This window comes from Lynx canadensis, chromosome C2 (assembly GCF_007474595.2).
Source record: "Lynx canadensis isolate LIC74 chromosome C2, mLynCan4.pri.v2, whole genome shotgun sequence".
NCBI classification, from domain to species: Eukaryota; Metazoa; Chordata; class Mammalia; order Carnivora; family Felidae; genus Lynx; species Lynx canadensis.
The window spans coordinates 60,620,424-60,641,325 of record NC_044311.2 but is presented as its reverse complement, the minus strand read 5'-3'; the positions used below and the strand labels follow the sequence as shown (position 1 = coordinate 60,641,325).

At 36.7% G+C, this 20,902-nt stretch overlaps 1 protein-coding gene across 2 annotated transcripts in view; it reads left to right on the top strand.

The window, feature by feature from the left end:
- ZBBX (zinc finger B-box domain containing) overlaps positions 1 to 20,902 on the top strand; it is a 129,134-nt gene that overhangs the window by 16,565 nt on the left and 91,667 nt on the right. Inside the window, exons 6-9 of one of the 2 annotated variants that reach the window (XM_032594696.1) lie at positions 450 to 540; positions 7,312 to 7,360; positions 8,502 to 8,611; positions 15,520 to 15,615. In XM_032594696.1, coding sequence (XP_032450587.1) covers positions 450 to 540; positions 7,312 to 7,360; positions 8,502 to 8,611; positions 15,520 to 15,615 — 346 coding nt within the window. Of the gene's footprint in view, positions 1 to 449; positions 541 to 7,311; positions 7,361 to 8,501; positions 8,612 to 15,519; positions 15,616 to 20,902 lie in introns of those variants that run through there. The other variant, XR_003971632.1, reaches the window with a different exon arrangement.

Sequence of the window (20,902 nt, the reverse complement as noted above, 5' to 3'; positions counted from 1 at the left end):
CTTTCAGTGTGGGAGCTGATCTGTAGTCTTAAATACGGGATTCATCACTTAGTACATCTGCTGTTTTCGGTATTGTTTTGCTTCCTTTTCCTCTTTATACCTGTGGACCCTTAGCTTTTAAAACTGCATGGCAATCTGCAAAATTTCCTATAAATCAGTAAAGGTATCGTTAGTCATTGTAAATGTCTAAAAAATGAAATTCTTCATCTGTGTTTGGACATTTTACTTTTATTCATTTCTTCTCAAAAGTTCCAAATATGGTAGAGCTATATTTTAGAATTACCAAGGCTATCGTGGCATTATTGATATTTCATTTTCCTTTTGTGGTGATCTGTTACATGTTAATGACTGAATTTCATTTCTTCAAACAGGGAAAATATATTTGTTTTCATTAAAAGGAGAAATGTATTTAGTAATTACATTTTGTCCTCTATTTATATATACTGAAGGTCAAGTGGATATCACTGGAAATCTGGGCAAGTGGGAAAATGGAGTAATCAATCACACATAATGTCACAAAGTAAAGGAAATATTATTAAGGTAAGAAAATACCATTTGATTCTCAGGGAATTTACCAAGTAAAGAGATATAAATTAATTTTTAGATCTTGTATTCCCTTCCATACTTAAGAACCTACTAATCTTATTTTAACAACTTCACATATTATTGGATTGTGATTAATTTTTATGGGTTAATATGTAGCTTTCATTATTCAGATATATTTGTTTCTCATCTACAAGTTGATTTTAAAAAATTCATATTGAGTAGAATTTTTCTAAACTGAATTTTTTTCATGCAGTTCAGTTTTGGTTTCAAGTATGTGAAATACAACTATGTGGTTTTATATTAAAGTGAAAGCTAGGTTATTTGATGTAACGAAGGACAGACTTTTTTCCTGCCTTTTTATTAGATCACATTTGTTTCATGTGTTTATGTTCTACTTGAATAATAATTATTATTCGTATATTGTTGATTCCATGTGTGGAGATACCTGAGGAAAGACTGCCTTCAGGTTTCCCAGCTGTAGAATTCCTTTTTCTTAACTGTGTGTCGTAAAATATAACATTAGATTATATGTAAGGTTAAAATCAGATGAGTGACTTTATGTAGGGAAAGCTGTTTTGTTTCTGGATTGTTTAGCACAAGATCCGTGACTTTATAAGTTTTAGCTTATATACTCCTCTTTATTTTTTATATACCTGTCATCCAACTTTCTTTGGGCCAGTTGGCATCTACAAACATCTTACTTGGTGCTTCTAACGTTTTCGGCTTCAAAAAAGCATTTTGTTCTTTACTGTCATTCTCTTACTGAGATATGTTTCTTTAATTTTTGGATTAAAAGTTTTATAGTCCACTTCCCATTTTTCATTATCTTTCTGAGATAGCATTCCATGTTTCAGATATTATTGAACTATAACATATTAAAAATGCTGACTTTGTGATTATTGACTTATTTATTCAATAACATTTGTTAAGTGCCTCCTTTGTCATATAGTGCATTATCCTTGTTCACAAGGAGATCCTCATCCAATGTGAAAGATAATGTGCATATGAAAATATTTATAGATTAAGTCAGTATGTAATTTTTGTCATAACTATTTAGTATATGAACCATCTGTGCTTGGGAAAAAATACTTTAGTTCTACAAATATTTGAGAGTCTCCTAGATGTCTTTGTAAGGAAAAAATGATGAATAAATAATAATGCCAGTCCCCACAAAACTAATAATTGAGTCAAAAGATGTGGAAACATGGGGTTTGGAGAGCTGTAGAAGGTGGGTGTAGAAAGTGAGACTGGGCAGGAGGGAAGGTCTTGAATACCAGAGTTAGGAGTCTTGACGTTTTCACTGTGGGAATGGAATTCCTGGACAGTTTTTGAGCAGGAGGATAGTTAAGATTAAGGTAATGACTTAAGGTGGCTGATCTTGTTTAAATATGGAGTGCATTTGGAGTTTATAAATACAGAGTATAGAACAAATGATATCAAAACTGTTTTGATCATGTCCACATAAATCAAGAATGTATTTTGAGCATGGACTTTTCTATACATGAACTTTTTATTTGTTTACGAATAAAATTTATTTATATACATAATAGTTTACTAATATATCATGTGCATTATGAGACAAAATATAGACATTAGTTAAGGATGAAATAAACATAAATAGAAATTCTCTTCTACTTTCTGGATTTTTCTTGAGCTCCCTCAAGCATGCATACATACTACTTTGGAGGCCACTACTATAGAGGCCAATGGACTATTTAGAAGACTATTAAAAGAATCTAAAGGTCAAATGAGAAGAGTCTGTATTTGAATGTAGCAAAAGTAAAATGAATAAAACTATGGAACCAAAAAAGCAATGAGAAAGAAAAGGAGGAATTCAAATGTATAAGTGATATTCCAGGCTGGATTGACTAGGAACTAGAGTAAAGAAGGAGGTTGGAAAACAGTTTGGGATTTAGAGATCCCTCCCTCTCTCCCTCCTTCTTTCTTCCCTCCTTTCTTTCCTTCGTCCATTCTTTCTTTCTTTCCTTCCTTCTTCTCCTTCTTTTCCCAGATTTATTGAGGTATAATTAAGGTAATTTAAAATGTACAACATGATGATTTGATGTATGTATATATTGTGGAAAGATTTCGCCCATAAGGTTAATTAACACGTCCATCACCTCACCTGTTTAAATCTCTTTTGTTGTTGTTGAGGACATTTAAGTTCTGCCTAGCAATTTTGAAGATTTAGGAATTTGTTTGAATTTTCATGTGTTAGTTGAAGCCAAGGGAGTAAATGTGCTTCTTAAGAACTTATAAAAAGGAGAAGAAAGGTATAAAGGATAAAGCTCAGAAAGGGCATGTGGGAAGGATAAAGCTCAAGGAATATGGAGGTAAAAGAGAACTTTAATATTTATTCACTATTTTATACCAGTCAACAGTTTAGCTGCTTTTCCTGTTTTATCTCATTAAGTGCTTGTATCACTCTTAAGAGGCAGTTGTTATTTTTCCAATTCCACAGATGAAGTAATTTAACATCAAAGAAGTTAACTTGCTCAAGGTCAAGTGTCAGGGCCAAGATTTGGAATGCAGGCTTTCGGGCTGGTTCTAAGTTAATTTGCCAGCTCTCCAGTAAAGGGAGCCTGAGAAGAGCAAGAATGGTAGCAGTAGAATCAAAGTAATGTGATTTCATAAAAAACGAAGGTAAAGGAGGGTGCTTTTAGAAAGTATGGAGATGTCAACATTGTTCTATACATTGTGTGGTGAGAAAAGTTTTGACTGTGATTTTAGACCAGTGTTTCTCAAAAGGGGACAGCTTTGCCCCCCAGGAGATGTTTGGCAATGTCTGGAGACATTTTTTTTATCACCACCAAGAGAGTTTTTGGTTTGTGGTTTTTGGTTAATGATAGGTAGTAGCTACAGGCCAGGGGTGCTGCTATTCACCCTATAATACACTGGGCAGCCCCCCAACAAAGAATTATTTGTCCTAAAATGTCAATGGTATCAAGGTCAAGAAATCCTGTGTTAGTCTATATAGATTAAGATCCTGACTCATTTCATTAGCTCTATGATTTTAGGCAAGTCACTGAACTTTTCTGAGCTCCTGTTACCATATTTGTAAACATATATAACAATACTTGCTACTTCATAGAGTTTTAAGCAATGTTGAAGTTATATGTCTGAAACCAATTGTAACATTGGCTGAAGATCACACTAAAAAATGTTTATGGAGAATGAAAATTAAAAAAAAACCCACTGATTTGATATTTGGGTTATTAGATGGAAAAATACATTTCAAGCAGTTAAAAAAAGAAAGGTGGGTGATAATGAGTAAAGACAAATGTTGCCCTGAGAATGAGAACAGAGCGCACCTCTCAAGGATTTAACAGGATCAAGGAAAGACTTTATTACAGATGACCTTTGAACAACACAGATTTGAACAGTGCAGGTCCATTTGTATGCAGATTTTTTCAATAAATGTAGGTACAGTACTTAAATGTATTTTTTCTACGTTATGACTTTCTTAATAACATTTTCTTTTCTCTAGCTTACTTTATTGTAAGAACACAGTATATAATACATATAGCATACAAAATAGGTGCTAATTGACTGTTTATGTTATCTGTAAAACTTCCAGTTAACAGTAGGCTATTAGTAGTTAAGTTTGGGGGGGATCAAAAAATCGTGCCCCAACCCCCATATTGTTCAAGAGTCAACTGTGTATTGTTTTTCAGAATCAGAGAGATGTAGCCAGTTGAGGGGCTAGTTGAGGGGTAGTTGAGGGATGGACTCACTAGTGGAGGAAAGATTGAAGATGCAAGAGAGAGAGGTGCCAATTGCTGGAGGTTAGTCTTTGAAGAGACAGCTCATTAGGGAGACCTTAACCAATGGAAAGAGAACACATTTTATCTGATTAAAAAGATGGAAGAGAAAATAGGTGGCAGTAAAGGTAAATTTTTAGAGATTGCATTTGACAAGAGGTAAGGCAGGGAGCTGTGGAAAGATTTTAATGGGAAGATCTCAACATTCTTAGTAAATTTGAAGGCAAGATCATCTGCTCACAATAAGGAAGGGAAATGGGGTAAATGTGAGTCTTTTGGAATGAAGAAAGTTTGACATAGGCACTGTGGGAATCATGATTGAGATTTAACATGAAATGAGTAAGTAGACTGCTGAAGAGCCATAAGAGCGTGGATTTGTGGGGGATCCAGTCAGGATTATTTCATCACAATGGTTGGTAGATATGGGAGGTCTAAGAGGAAGAAGGTAAGGTGATCATGGTTAGCACTGAGAAACTCTGAGTTTTGGGCTTTTAAAGGTGTGACCCTTCAGATTGCTGCTTAGGTTTAAGGTTTGGTCATAATGGTCAGGTGGCCGAAGAGGGACTCAGATGGTCAGAGTAGTCAGCATATTGGAGGGTTTTGAACATCAGGATGTCAGGTGAACATGAACATTGAAGTCTTCACGATCATCACCCAGAACTGTGATGGAGAGAAATACTGAGCAGATTGCTGAAGTTACGGTGGAGGAGGATCCTGGATGTTGATAAAGACAATAAACGAATGGCGAGGAGCTTCAGTAGAGGCAGCTTTGCTGAATGGTGAGATCAGAGCAATATTCTGGAAGCAGCACTGAAGAGCAAACAGGGAGAAAAATTTTCTTCTCTCCTGATGAGTGAGAGGGAGTAGAAATGGAATTAAGTTCCTCTGGAGAGTTCTCTGGAAAAAAGTTGTGTCTGAGGAAAGATGCGTCCGGTTAACGTGAACTTTTGCAAGAGATGTTTTTAGGAAGGGTTTAAAACATAAGACAAATGGCTATTTAATAAGGGCTCTATGCAATGGCAGGATGGAAGGACAAGCAATAGAAAATGGCAATGTTTAAGTAGCTAATTAGATTACAAATGAGAATATTTGATAAGGTGGCTCATGGGAGGAGCGTGGGACCAGCATGGCAGATTAGGACCTTGGTTGTGTTTGGAGGCATTTGTCAATGCCAAGGAGGCTGATGGTGACAGCATAGCCTGAGTCTGATGGCCCAGGTGATATGTCTGTGTGGTACTGCCACTAAACTGCCCTGTACCCTAATGGTACCCCTTCAGCATCTACTGGTGGAGGCATAAGTGGTGAATACCGCATAGACTTCAGTATATTGGATTCCTGATGTTTTGGATATACACGTATGTGCATATACATATATACATACATGTATGTATGCACGTGTATATACATATGGATGTGTGTGTGTTATGTGTGTATCTCAGGTCCAGCCCTACTCTATCCTCAACTCTTTCCCAAACAGATAAAAATCAGACTTAGGAGGAAATTCTACTTGCCTCAAAATAGCAGCTATCAGTTTGTTCACTGAAATATTTTTATGCAGTTTGAATCATTTGGAGTAAATATGGCCATGTTTACAGAGCAGAAAAATATTCATAATAATAAAAACAAATTATAAAATTTCCCTAATAATGGATTCAATTTGCTTTGGCATCTCCATTCTGCCCAGGTAGTCTATAACCATATTGATCATGTTGCAATTCAGACGTACCACTAAGGTAATAATATTGGCCAATTTTGCTATGAAAAATGAGATTAAATTATCTGTAACTTGTATAACATTTCCAGTTTAGAAGTAAAAGTGTGATTCACATAGAAATTGATTATTTCAATCCTGTTTTCTTTTCTGCTATGTTTGGTACATAGCATCTGAGCAGCCACTTAAAGAATGTGAACAAAAAAATGCCCTTTCGAGGCAAAACCACTAGATTCACTGAGAATAATTATGCCTGAATTTTCAAAGATGACTGCAGTTGGTACAGCCATCGACATAGAGGCAGCCGTTGTTCTCGTATTCTCATGGACAAAGTGGGCAATTGAGCATGCAAATTGCAAATTGAAAACTAGGCATGAATTGCCAGTGTCTGTATCAGTGTGCAGCATCCCTCCATGCTCGTTTGTGTACTTTGAATGTTGGTTTTCAACAAGACCAAGGCAAGTACGTACACTTGGTGAGTCTGTTTTATGTCTTAAAATCTTAAGATCCAAGGATTTTAAGTGACTCTTTGAAACACGTAAAGCGAACCTTATTTACTCAATATTTTGGCTACATCTTAGGAAAGTCAGGGATCACAGCAAATATATTGAAGGTTAAATCTGTGATGCTTAAACATGTGGTTCTCTGAATTAGACAAATAAGATAATATTGGCTTCTGCAGTTATGTAAGCAGAGCAGCTCAGTGAGAATTCAGTTTAGATTTGGTCTACACAAATATTAGACTGTATATGTTTCAGAAAAGTACCGAAATAGAAAAGGCTTACTGAACCTTTACAATATTTGAATATTAGTGCCTTTCTAAAATAATATTGTGATGATATATAAGGATTTTTGTTTAAAACATAATATGGCATGTTTTAAAAAATGGTTTATATATTTCCAACATTGGGAGAGAGAGAGCATGTGCACACAGATGCGAGGGAGAGGCAGAGAGAGAGGGAAAAAGAGAATCCCAAGCAGGATCCACGCTATTAGCACAGAGCCTGATGCAGGCATTAATCCCATGAACTGTGAGATCATGACCTGAGCCAAAACCAAGAGTCAACCGAGTGAGCCACCAAGGCACCCCTTGAATTTTCTGTTAATTAAAAGTTCTATATATGCTTTAATAGTGATATTCTATTAAGATTGTATTATTCTTTCAAAATGTTTGCTTCACTCAAGATGCACTAGAATGTTACGGCTTTCTAATATTTCTAATGATAGTAACTTAAACTTTCTTTGAATAAGAGATCGTATCCCTGACAAATAATATGTATTTCATTAATTTAGCTTTCTGCTGGAAAAGTGAAATTAAAATTACTAAAGGAGCAACTTCAAGGTAAACAGTTTACCACTGTATTATTAGATGCTAAAGATAGAATTTATTTTCTTTTACATTTGGATTGCATAGAAAATTAAAATGCTAGAATTGCTCATGCAGTATAAAGATTCTAAACACCAAATGATGAGTCTTTATTTTTGATATTCAAATTCATTTTGTTTTCTGGGGGAGCAGCCTTATTTTATGTCAAAAACATTAGAATATGAATATAAGAAGAACGTTTTTCAATGGTGAGGACTTTGATAGCACTGTTTCTTAAACTTATATAATTTTATTAATTTTTTTAACATTTATTTTTGAAGGAGAAATATACAGAGCGTGAGTGGGGGAGGGTGGAGAGAGAGGGAGACACAGAATCTGAAGCACGCTCCAGACTCTGAGCTGTCAGCACAGAGCTCCACGTGGGGCTCGGAACTCACAAACAGCAAGATCATGACCTGAGCTGAAGTCGGATGCTTAACCGACTGAGCCACCCAGGCACCCCAAACTTATGTAATTTTTTAACCGGGAAGATATTTTAGCAATGTAAGACTATAAATTGAAATTTCATCCTGGGAATGTAAAAGACTATTGAAAATGGCTTTATATTTTAATGAATTATTGCACAATAGCAAAACCCAAAAATCAATTTGATTTCTTAGTAATTCCAAAAGGAAATTTTTTTTTATAGAGGATAAGTACCTTTAACTTGAATGGTTAAGATAGTTTGGCAGAACAGGTTCTAAAAATATATATAACATTTATTATAGAAGTTGTTCTGTATGAGGTTCATTTAGTTTGATCTGAAAATGGGACAGGATGCCATAGGGATTCTATCAAGAGCATAGTTTTTAACATTCTGTAATTTCACGTGTCCAGTTCAAGTGAGTTTTAAATAGAATGGGTGTGGGCAGAAATGTGGGGCCCCGTGGTCACAGGGGGCTGGGAGGGGAAATGTGGCCTTCCCAGTTTCCTGGAAAGAGTGGACTTGACTACATACCATTGTTATTGGGCAATTAATACTGACATAACATTTGAGAATTTAGAAATGTGCACAATTTCGGTACTTCATGGTGCACAACTTCATTACATTCATAAAACTGAATATCATATTTTGATATGATTGGCCTGACCTTTTTTTTTTTTTTTTCTCTTCCAGAGCCAGTGAAACAACCACTTAATCATAAAATGGCCAGTTCTTCTGAAAGTGAAAAATCCAAGATAAAAGGGAAGGTTTGTGGACAGTGTGAGAACAAAGCTGCTGTGCTGGTATGTGCACTGCAATAACATAGGGGCGCGTAACGTTCACATGGCCTCATTCACCTCTCCCAAGCCAGCCTGCTTCTGTAAGCCAGATGCTTTTCCTTGGCTACCGTTGCTAAGTGGGAAGTGTGCATGCTGCCCCATCCGGTCAGCACCTGTCCAGAGAGCTGTATCTCACCTTCTCATTCCCGTTTAAGGATAACTCCTAATTCTTGTCCCCTCTCTCTAAGGTCACGCCCAGCAGCACACAAATATGCTGCAGTACTTTCCAAACCAAAAATACAACAAAAATTCTTCTTTGACCCCCACATCGCCCTCTGCACCCTTATTAGCAAAACTTCTGAAGTGTTGTCTACACTTGCTCTCACCATGTTCTCTCCTCCTGTTCTCTCACCTTTTTTTTTTTTTTTTTTTTGCTGAGGCATAATGTACTTTCTATGAAATAGATCTTAAATGTATAGTGAGATGCCTTTTGACAAATGGATACACTCGCATCAAGATAATAGAATACCCCTGAAAGTTCCCTTGCGCCTTCTCCAGTTAATTCCCACTACAAAGCCAACTACTGTTCTGATTTTCAACATGATACACTTAGAGTTCTATTTATGTACATAGAACAATAGGGTGTATATTTTTCTGCCTAAGGCTTTTGCTCCCCATGGAGATTCACCCATACTATTACATTTATTAGTAGTTTGTTCATTCAAATTACTGGATAGTACACCATTGTATTAGTATACCAAAATTTGTTTATTTATTGACATATTGAATGACATTGGGTTGTTCCCAGTTTTTTACTACTGTATTTAAGGCTGCTGGGACATTTGTGTGCAAGTCTTTTTGTTTGTTTGTTTGTTTTTAAGGCAAAAAAGTTGTAAAGGGAAATTGAAGACCCCAAAAGATGGGTTCTGACAGTTCTCTAACTTCTCATTGCTGATTTCGTGAACTTTAAAAAAAAAAATGATGGTTGGGGCGCCTGGGTGGCTCAGTCGGTTAAGCGGCCGACTTTGGCTCAGGTCATGATTTCACGGTCCGTGAGTTCGAGCCCCGCATCAGGCTCTGTGCTGACAGCTCAGAGCCTTGAGCCTGTTTCAGAGTCTGTGTCTCCCTCTCTCTCTGATCCTCCCCTGCTCATGCTCTGTCTCTCCCTGTCTCAAAAATAAATAAACGTTAAAAAAAATTAAAAAAAAATGATGGTAAAATACACCATAATTTAAAAGTTACCATTTTAGCCATTTTAAGAGTACAGTTCAGTGGCGTTAAGCACATTCACATGGTTGGGATGCCATCAGCACCATCCATCCACAAAACTCTTTTCATCTCACAGAACTGAAACTGGGCTGCTTGCACCATGACTCCCATTCGCCCCTCCTGTCGGCCCCTGGCAACCAACCTTCTACTTTCTGTCTCTATGAATTTCACTATTCTAGGTGCCTCATGGAAGTGGAATCATTCAGTATTTGTCCTTTTGTACCTGGCTTATTTCACTTGCTCTAAGGTTTTCAGGTTCCTCCACATGGTAGCATGTGTCAGAATTTCCTTCCTTTTTTAAGCCGAATAATACTCCATTGTATGTAAATAGCACGTTTTGTTTATCCGTTCATCCATCGCTAGACGCTTGGGTTGTTTCCACCTTCTGGTTTTTGTGAATAATGCTGCAATGGACAAGAGTTTAAATATCTGCCTGGTTTCTACTTTCAGTTCTTTTGAGTATATGCCCAGAAGTGGAATTGCCAAATTCTCATTCTCTCTTGATTCCTCTCCATTCAGAATTGGGTCTCCACTATGCCAGCAAGTGCTCCTATCAAGGTCACTAGTGACTTCCATATTCTTAAATACAGTGACCAGTTCTCAGTTCTTATATTAATCTATCAGTAATATTCGATGCACTCTTCCTCTTCTGTGACTTTTCACTTAGCTTTCTCTAGGACACAATTCTGTCTTGGTATCATTTTACTTTGCTAGGTGCCCTTTCTCAGTCTTTTTTGGCTTTCTGTATGCTTGACCCCTGAATGTTGAGTGCCACAGGGCTTAGTCCTTAGCCTTCTTCCCTAGTCCATCTACTAACTCTTTATAGGTAATTTCATCTACTCTCTTGGCTTTAAAGACCATCTCTACATGGATGGTTCCCAAATTTACATCTCTAACTCATCCCTCTCCCCTGAACTTTCAACTCAGACTGCCTATTTAGCACCTCTACTTGGATGTCTAACAGTAATCACTAACTTACCATGTTCAAAATTGCACCTTTAATATCTCTCCTCCCCACCCCCAACAGTCTCATAATGAGGGTCGATTCAGATGTCCCCTGCCCTGGCAGCCCTTTGTAAAGGACCAGCAGCTGAGTTGGCCTCTCCAGTTTTTTTGGAGCTTCTCCATGCATCCACATGTTTATTACTCCATAACATACATATGTGTGTGTGTGTGTGTGTGTGTGTGTGTGTGTGTGTGTGTGTATTTTCCACCCACCTGTGTAAAGTTCATGAGAGTAGAGATTTACTTTTGGTCAGTGCTGTGTGCCCACCACCTAGAATTATGCCTGCAATTTAGTAGGCACTCAACAAACATTTGTTAAAGGAAGAAAATTTTTTTTCTGTAATAAAACCTTCAGATATATCTTCCTTTTAGTTAGTATTAAAGTACTCCAGTATCTTTTGCAATTTAAAATATTACACTTAAGAAGCAGTTTTCCCCCCAAAGAATTTAATGATTATAACTAATATTTGTAGATTACTATAACTGATATTTGTTATAGTTTCAGAGAATTTGGCCATGATCATTTCTGATTTGAGACTATGTTGCTATCCTTATTTCATGGCAGTTTTAGCTGGTCTGGGAGAGTTAGAATAGCATAAGTCTAATAAAGAGCTAATTGCAATATTAAATGTAAAACCCTGTCTCTTGGTACAGGGCTCTTATATTACAACATGCTGTTTTCTTATCTTATTTGATCTCTAATGATGGGCACTAATTTAAGAAATCTTCACAAATTATACCTATTTATAAATGTTTAAAAAATATAAACAATGTTAATATTCCTGAAGTTGGAAATATGAAAGCTAAAAGGGACTTACTGGCTGAATTGAATTGTTGGGGTCCACTGTTCATGATGAGAACAAAGCATTTATGTAGAAGCTATCAATACTTCTTGTGAATCCTGTTCTATGTTGAGTACTGTTTAAAGGCTCTGGAATTTGAACAATATGACATCCATAGGTCAAACTTGAGCTAGAAACAAAGGATCTGTTTTTCCAAAGAGAAGGAAAATCAAGAAGAGGACATTCCAGATAAGATAAATGGCGCATGCCTTGGCTGGAAAGCAGATGAGAGTGACAATGTGTGTAGTGATTAAAAGGCCGATTTGCCTGAAAACTGTTATAAATAGAAGCAAGGATTTAGACCCTATACATTCTTAAAGAATTTCGCTATGATTTTAAGGAAGGAGGAAGGGCAGAGAGAGGGGAGAGCGAGAATCCCAAGGAGACTCCACGCTGTCAGTGCAGAGCCCAAAGTGGGGCTCGATCTCACAAATCACGAGATCGTGACCTGAGCCCAAATCAAGAGTCAGATGCTTAACTGACTGAGCCACCGAGGTGTCCCACAACAGTAAATGAAATAAATTATTAAAAAATTCAAGTTAGACACATCTAGTGAAGTGAAACGTGGTGGTAAACCCTTAAGTTACCTTGTGTTCTTAGCTTCCATCATTCTAGATGGTAATGCTGGTTGTGTGGAGTAAACCTTCTTGTATCTGACAATAGGGTCTTCGTCAGGGAAAACTGTTTATGGGAGGCAAGGGTTAAGAGCTGGCATTTTGGAGGTTTGAATCTCAACTTTACCTGTGATTAGCTATGTGACCTTTGGAAATGGCTTAATTCCACTGTATTTTTTGTTTTCTCATTTGTGAGAGTGGGACAATATAGATAACAGTAGTCTATACCTCGGAATTATTGAAGATAACGGTGAATGCATGCAAGTATCAAGAGTAGTTAGCGTTGTGCCTGGCACATTGAGAAGAGACAGGAAATTGTGTGTGTTTCGTTGTTGGCACATTTTCATATCTCTTAACGCATTCACATACATTGATGGTAAAAATAAAACTCCAACCTTCAAATTTTGTATTTTTAAAAGAAATTCCAGTAGCTTTAGGCTGTTTGTACATGGTAAAAGCGAAATGGATAGTTAAAAATTACATATTAATTTGGCAAATGTAGATAATTTAATTAAACTCAAAGGGATTCTGAAGGCTTAGCACAACTGATCTAGGCTTGATCAAATTAAAAAGATATTTGCTAAAACTGCACTTGGGTATTCCATCATTGAAGAAGCATCTGTGGTGGAATGGAGTCCTTATCTACATTTTTAGTACATTTCTGCCAGTTATACACACTGCCTAAAAAGATTTTCCAGTTGGCGGTCATTTTAACCCAATTTAAATCCAAATATGCTTGTATAACAAAATATATAAGCTTACTCTGCAATTCCAGCTTTGATCTTCTAGTCTACAACATCCGTTTGGCTACTTTCATTAAAAATCTGTTGTTAACAAATACTTGGCTTAGAATTCTATGTTGAAGCTGATTTCCAGTCTTCTATATTACCTTGTGAAAACAGTGCCAAGTATTTCTAAGAAATTTATTAAGATATTAGCAAATAAATGAAAATTATGCAGAATACATTTTGAAATCTGCATTAATATGATAGTATGCCATGTATGTATGTGAAATTATAGCTTTTTATTTGATTTTACACTTAAATATTATGGATCTAGGTAATGTTTTAATCATCATTTCTGTAAGAAACTAGTTCTTAAAACGTGAGTTGAAAGTGTAGGACTAATTCTGATATTAGGGGTAGTGTTTTTTTTTTTTTTCACTTGAATGAAAAATCCAGTTCTGTATAGCTAATCACATTTGAAAAAAAATGCATTTGATTTTGATAATCATTTGACATACTGGATTTTATTTAATTGCTGATATTATCAAGGTTTTTCAATAAATGATCAGTGCTGCAGTTAATGGTAAATGTGATTTTTAGTAATTTGGTTCATGGGTGAGAGCTTGAGCTCTGAGCCAGACTGTGGGATTAAAATCCTGGCTTCATTAGCTGTGTGACTGGGCAAATTCTCAATCATTATGTTCCTTGGTTACTTCATCTTCACAATGGAGACACAATGGTCGCGTTAACCTTATTATAGGGTTGTTGTGAGAATTCAATGAGATGAAACATACAAAGCCCTTAGAACGGTGCATAAATGCTCAGTGTGGATGTTGTTATGTGGTTCTAACCTTCCTTTTTAGTTTTGTTTACCTGTATATAATTTCTTGCTCTTTTAACCTTTGGTTGTTATTGTTAATGTTGTGTTAATCATCTTATATTTAATAAATCTGGCCACATTGTAGGTAACAGAATCATCAAATGGTGACTTGTAATACACTTTTAAAACATTAATGGACTCCTGTTTTTTTTTTTTTTATGTTTATATTTGAGACAGAGAGAGAGAGAGTGTGAGTGAGCGGGGGATGGGCAGAGAGAGAGGGAGACAGATTCCAAAGCAGGCTCCGTGCTGTCAACGCAGAGCCTGATGTGGGGCTTGAACCCACGAACCGTGAGATCGTGACCTGAGCCGAAATCAAGAGTCAGATGCTCAACTGACTGAGCCATCTAGACATCCTCCTGTTGGGTTTTTAATAAGAGTTTAGTCTACTTTTCCACGTCCTATACATTCTAGTGCCTGTTACTTGACGTGTGGTCTGCACACCAGCAGCTGCGTGGACGTTACCTGAGAGCTTGTTAGAATGCAGGATCTCAGGTCCCATTCTAGACTTCCTGAACCCGTCTTCACAGTAACAAAATCCCAGGTGATTCATATGCACAGTACAGTTTGGGAGGCATCACTGTATTGCACATTTCAGTCAGTCACTCACCAGTGCAAGGTAGAAGAGCTTGGTCAACCTCTCCCCACTCTTCCCTAGCTGCTTTCTGCTTAGGATTCCTTGATAGGTGGAGAGAGGAAGGAAGGGAAGAATGGTAGTGGGCACGCTAAGTGGGGAGAGGGGAAATGAGAAAGGATAGAAGGGAATGTGGGCTCTGTGACACAGACTTTCTGACATCATCCCTCCAAACCCTCACACTTTCTTATTTGTGCTGCTAGCATTCTTAACCTAGGCCAAACTCAAGAAAATGAGGGGTCTTAGACATTTGGACTGCTTTTTCTCAGGTCACAAAGGGTGTTGATGTGGCCATACAACTGCACAGCAGTAAGTGCACTTGCAGCAAAAATTCCATTTTCTTTCCTCTTTAAGTCTTACTTGATGCCTTCGTAGGTATAGGGGCATCACATCAATTTATCCATAAACTTAAAAAAATACAGTTTAACAGTGTACAGATTTTGAAAGATAAATACAAACTTGTCCATAATCATTTCACTAGTCAGAAATATTGCTGATGTGTTGATGTAGTTGCATCGAGGTCTTTTTCTTACACTTTCTTTCCTTTGAGGAATCTTCTGAGAATAATTCAAAAAAATTTTAAATGTTTATTTATTTTTGAGAGAGAGAGACAGACAAAGTGCAAGCAGGGGAGGGGCAGGGAGAGAGGGAGACACAGAATCTGAGGCAGGCTCCAGGCTCCGAGCTGTCAGCACAGAGCCTGACACGGGGCTTGAACCCACGAAACGTGAGATGATGACCTGAGGTGAAGTGGGACGTTTAACCGACTGAGCCACCCAGGTGCCCCTCAATTACATCTTAATGGGGTCAAGTGGTTGTTCCAGTTTCCATGAGCTTCTCAGTTCTTATGACATCTAGATATGTCATTGGAGAAATAAAGATGAGAACGATGACTTCTTTATGCAAACGTTTTCTCAAACTCACATTTTTATAATATTGCATTATGTTTTACTGTCTTTTAAGGTATGCCTTGAGTGTGGCGAAGATTATTGCTCAGGTTGCTTTGCTAAAATTCACCAGAAGGGGGCACTGAAGCTCCATAGAACAACTCTTTTGCAGGTATCGCTTTTTAAAATGCTTTACTTGTAGTGTATTTATAAAATGTTTCAGCACGAAGACATTTAAAACATGTTTAGTTATCTAGAATTTAGGATGATTTATATTAATTTCTAAAATTCTATTATGTACAGTCTTTACATATATCTTAAAATTATTTTACTGAATGCTAATCTGGGTTCTATTTTGCTATTTAAACTGTGTTTTAATATAGTTCTTGAAACATTCGCTTGATTAGAGTTTTTAGATCATGCATTTTATCTATGAACTTGACATTTAAAAATTAGACAGCATTTTGTATCTATTGTGGTTTCAAGAGAACATATGGTTTCAGTATTATTTCTATATAGTTTATAAAAAGAAATCTCTAATATTTTCTTTTCATGTTTTTTTTTTTTATTTAGTCTTTCATTTGTCCTCATCCATTATCATTTAAATAAGCTTATCTCTCAGGTTTCTACTTTTCTTTCTACATAGTAGAAGCTTTTATTTTTCCTCGTATAATCATTGTTTTTAAACTCAAACTCTGTCAGATGGTTTAAAAATTCTAAGATTTAAGTGATAAACATGGCTAAATATATATATGACATATTATGCCAGTTACATTTAACAATGGACTGTTATGTCATAGATTTCATTCATTGCACAGTAATTTACTCAACAAATATTTATTGAATGCCTTTTAGAAAGCAGGGGATGTGCTAGGCAGTACCTTAAACAGAAGAATAACGCTAGGATCCTACTCTTAAGGACCCGAGGATAAAAGTGGTAAACCAGGACCTAGTGTAATGGGTTAAAGATTTTAATATCTTGTAGGCAAAAGGAAGGAGATGATCAGATCTGTATTTAGAAAGATCACTGGTAGATTTCAATTTTTACATGTGACTTCAGTATAAATACTGTATTGGTAACTCTCAAGGATACTGATAACCCAAGTCATAATAGCCACAAAACATAAAATAGACCTTACTCATATCAGTATTTACCAAATTCAGTTACTTTTGAATGGCTGGCTACTCATTGGTAGCCTCCTGGTAGAATGATGAAGGAAAACAAAACTAAAAAACGCCTACTGCTTCCTGCCTCAGGAAGTTTTGTACAACTGGACAGTTAAAGAAATGAAAATTAATGTCTATAAATGTGAATGTGATTATTAACATACAAATAATATAGATTTTAAAGGCATGCCACTTTAAAGGTGAAGAGTATACCCCTTGTGAGCTCATATTAGGAATTGTCCATTCAGTGATTTTTTTCAGCATGTTTTCTGAGTTGTCACTCAGTGGATTAGGTACCGTGCCAGCTTGTATGGAAGAAAAAAAACAAAACAAAACAAAAAAGAGAAACGGCTCCTTCTCTCAACTTCAGTATTTGACCTTCAAGATTTATCTATGTCTGATTCTCTTCTCTCTCTCCCTCCCTCTTCCCCTTCTCTTTTCCTCCCTCTCCCTCTCTCTCTGTCGCATGTACATCACACAGACACACACATACTCAAAATCAATTTCAAAAGGCAGTCAAACTTTGCTGTGATATACCTCATTGTTATCCAGAGACAAATGGGATGATAAGTGTCAAGTCATGCTTACTAACACAACATAGTGTATGTTTTCTAAACATTTAGCATTTTTCTATTCCATATTAATGTCATTAAAATGGATGTCTTCTATATCTTAAAAAGGAGAACATCATCTTTGTAGATGAGATTCTTATATAATTCTAAATACAGAATGGATAAGGAAGAGAAAATTAATATTTACTGACTAAATACTTTGTATCCTATACTGTTATATACTACCAGCATCATATTTACAAATTTCGATTGCAGGGGAGGAAAGACTGGTAAGTCAGAAATAGTAAAAATGTTATTTAAGTTCTTAGTGAATCTCAAGTTGTAGAAGACACGTTCATCTCTGAAAGTTAACATAGTGAATTTTATAATATGTATACGAATCAAACAGCATAGCAGGTGACAATGAATTCTTGAGAGGTTTCAAATACAGGGGTTCCTCCCTCTTGCACTGTTGGTGGGAATGCAAATTGGTGCAGCCGCTCTGGAAAGCAGTGTGGAGGTTCCTCAGAAAATTAAAAATAGACCTACCCTATGACCCAGCAATAGCACTGCTAGGAATTTATCCAAGGGATACAGGAGTACTCATGCATAGGGGCACTTGTACCCCAATGTTTATAGCAGCACTCTCAACAATATCCAAATTATGGAAAGAGCCTAAATGTCCATCAACTGATGAATGGATAAAGAAATTGTGGTTTATATACACAATGGAATACTACGTGGCAATGAGAAAGAATGAAATATGGCCTTTTATAGCAACATGGATGGAACTGGAGAGTGTGATGCTAAGTGAAATAAGCCATACAGAGAAAGACAGATACCATATGGTTTCACTCTTATGTGGATCCTGAGAAACTTAACAGAAACCCATGGGGGAGGGGAAGGAAAAAAAAAAAGAGGTTAGAGTGGGAGAGAGCCAAAGCATAAGAGACTGTTAAAAACTGAGAACAAACTGAGGGTTGATGGGGGGTGGGAGGGAGGGGAGGGTGGGTGATGGGTATTGAGGAGGGCACCTTTTGGGATGAGCACTGGGTGTTGTATGGAAACCAATTTGACAATAAATTTCATATATTAAAAAAAACAAATACAGGGGTTCCTTTATGCATATGTTTTAAAGTTAAACACCGATAGAGAATATTTTCCACATTCATATTACTTCTCTGTGTTGCCCTCCATTCTGTGAAGGCCAAAATTGCAACTTGATGCTATTTCGAGGATAGTTCTGGGAAGTTCATTGCCTACTGAGGAAATCAAATGAGGAGGCTAAACTTAGAAAAAAAGTCTAGAGAAACTCTGCATGTTGGGAGCTAAACGTATATTGTTACTCTTTTTATATAACATGATTTCGCTTACCCAGATTGCTAATTAATGAAATACTTTGCAGGAGATTTTCTCCAGGTAATCATGTAAATTTGACCATTTATTTATTCAGAAGAACTTAAATTAAAAAAGGTTTTTTTTTTTTTTGAAAGGAAGCTTTAACAAAAAGTAAAACATAATCCCTCCCTTCTTAGTAAAGAGTACAGTGAACAACACATCCTCACTATATTTTGGTGACACCTTCTGGTTATTTTGACCACCAGCTGTTACGACAGTAAGAGGCCTCGACTAGCTGATGTAGTATGGGTAGCTACACCTTCCTCTAAGAGATTTGCTCCTCTGGTTAGTACTTCACTTTTCTTCTTTAACATGTCTTACCTATTCTCTGCTGTCACTCCTTGACTTTAACCAACTGTCCCATTAGCTGTCTGCCATTTTCTTCTTATTTCTGTTCTCTGTTTGGCCTTTAATTTTTTGCAGTCATCTTGTTTCTTTTTCTCCTTGTTTCTATCATTCTCTCTGGTCTTTCCCTAGGAGTTAAGATTCTTGATGCTGCTTTCTGCCCTGGCCTGATGACCACCGGTCAGCAGTGAATGGTGTCTCTCTCTTGTTTAGCCCTCAATAATAAGTCATACAGTATTTTTAGCTTCCCACTGTTTTGGCAACTGTCAAAGTCATGAGATTATTTTGTTGTTGACTGCTGAATTCATACCAAATTTGAGAAGTTAGAGCAGGCATTTGATATCTGACTATTAAGCATTGCTATATCAAAAGCAAGCATTCTGGGGCGCCTGGGTGGCTCAGTCGGTTGGTGTCTGACTCTTGATTTCAACTCAGGTCATGATCTCATGGTTCGTGAGTTGGAGCCCTTCACCGGGCTCTGTTCTGACATCGTGGAGCTTGCTTGGGATTCTCTCTCTCCCTCTATTTCTCCCCATCCCCTGTTTTCTCTCTCTCTCTCTCTCTCTCTCTCTCTCTCTCTCTCTCTCTCTCTCAAAATAAATAAATATTAAAAAAAATAAAAAGCAAGCATTCTTGGCTACTGGCTGTTCTACTTTATATTCTTTATGCTGACATTTCTGGATATTTTAAAGCATAGCCAAATTTGATTGCTATGAACTGTTTCAGCCACCATCCTACAGTCCAGTGAATCTTTACGAAGTTCACGGTCAACAGAGACCATTTTGTACTGCATGCCTTCTTTTACTTAAGAGGTAAATCCTTGAAAAAAATTAAAGGCAAACTATTACCATTTCCATGTTGACTGACGTAATTTCAAAGGGCTTATCTTTTGATTTATGATTGATTTATACTTGGCAGTGATTCCAACACAAGTTTTTTTGTTTGTTTTTGCTTTTTTTTTTTTTTTTTTTACCTCTCCAATCTCTGTTACATAGTTAATTATCTACAAAATAAACTGTAAATGCAGGAGAGGAATTACTAGGATGAATCTCCTATTTCTATAGTTAGAATGATTTGTAACACTTTAAGGGTTGAAACGATAGTGTTTTTCAGTGAGTAAGCCTCACATTGATGAAAAATAAGGTCTTAATCTATCAGGCATTTCTGTTTCCTTTTAACAACAATCAAACTGAAGAGACAAGGTTAATCAGAGATAATAGAAGATGGGGGAGAAGGCAAACAAAACATATTCCATTATGAAATATGACATGCGCAAAGGCAGATTGGATTAGGTAAATCATGAATAGATTCTGGTATGTATATTTTCTCAATTGAAATGGAGATTTTTCATAACCATAAAGGAGAGACCTTGGGAAAAGGGGTGTTCTCATTAAGAGAGAAGCGATAACTGAGGTAGAATTTTCCATGTTTTCTGGTATAAAGCCTTTATACATAGCCTCTTTACTTTTTTTCAAATCTCCAAAGAAAGATATGCCTATATAGATATAAATGGGGATACATGTTTGCTTGAAAATACTTATGGGAACATCTTCAGATTACTACTTATGCTTACTGACTTTACGGTAGTCTTTTTCTTTTAGTTGACAATGACTAATATCAGCTCTTAGGCTCACACTACCATTATTCTGTTAATGTTCAGAATAATACAGTATTTTTAGATCATAGCTCGTCACTTGGATAATATCATGGTTACCCTCTTGGATGATCTCAGTGGACCCATTACAGATGCTGTGTGTACATGTATTATAGATGCAATGGTGTGTCACTGATTTCTTCCTCTTGAGAACTGAGATATTCACTTTCCCAGCTGCCTGGAGTGCTGCCTGCAGATAGATGGCATTTGGATCTCTCCTCCAAGCTTACACTCCCATTCTGGGGCAGCCCATTCCGTGGTCCCGTATCTGGTTTGCGTGAGGGCACAAACTTCAGCAGACCCCTGCCTCGATTGAGAGCAGCTCTGACAGCGATCACAGCTCC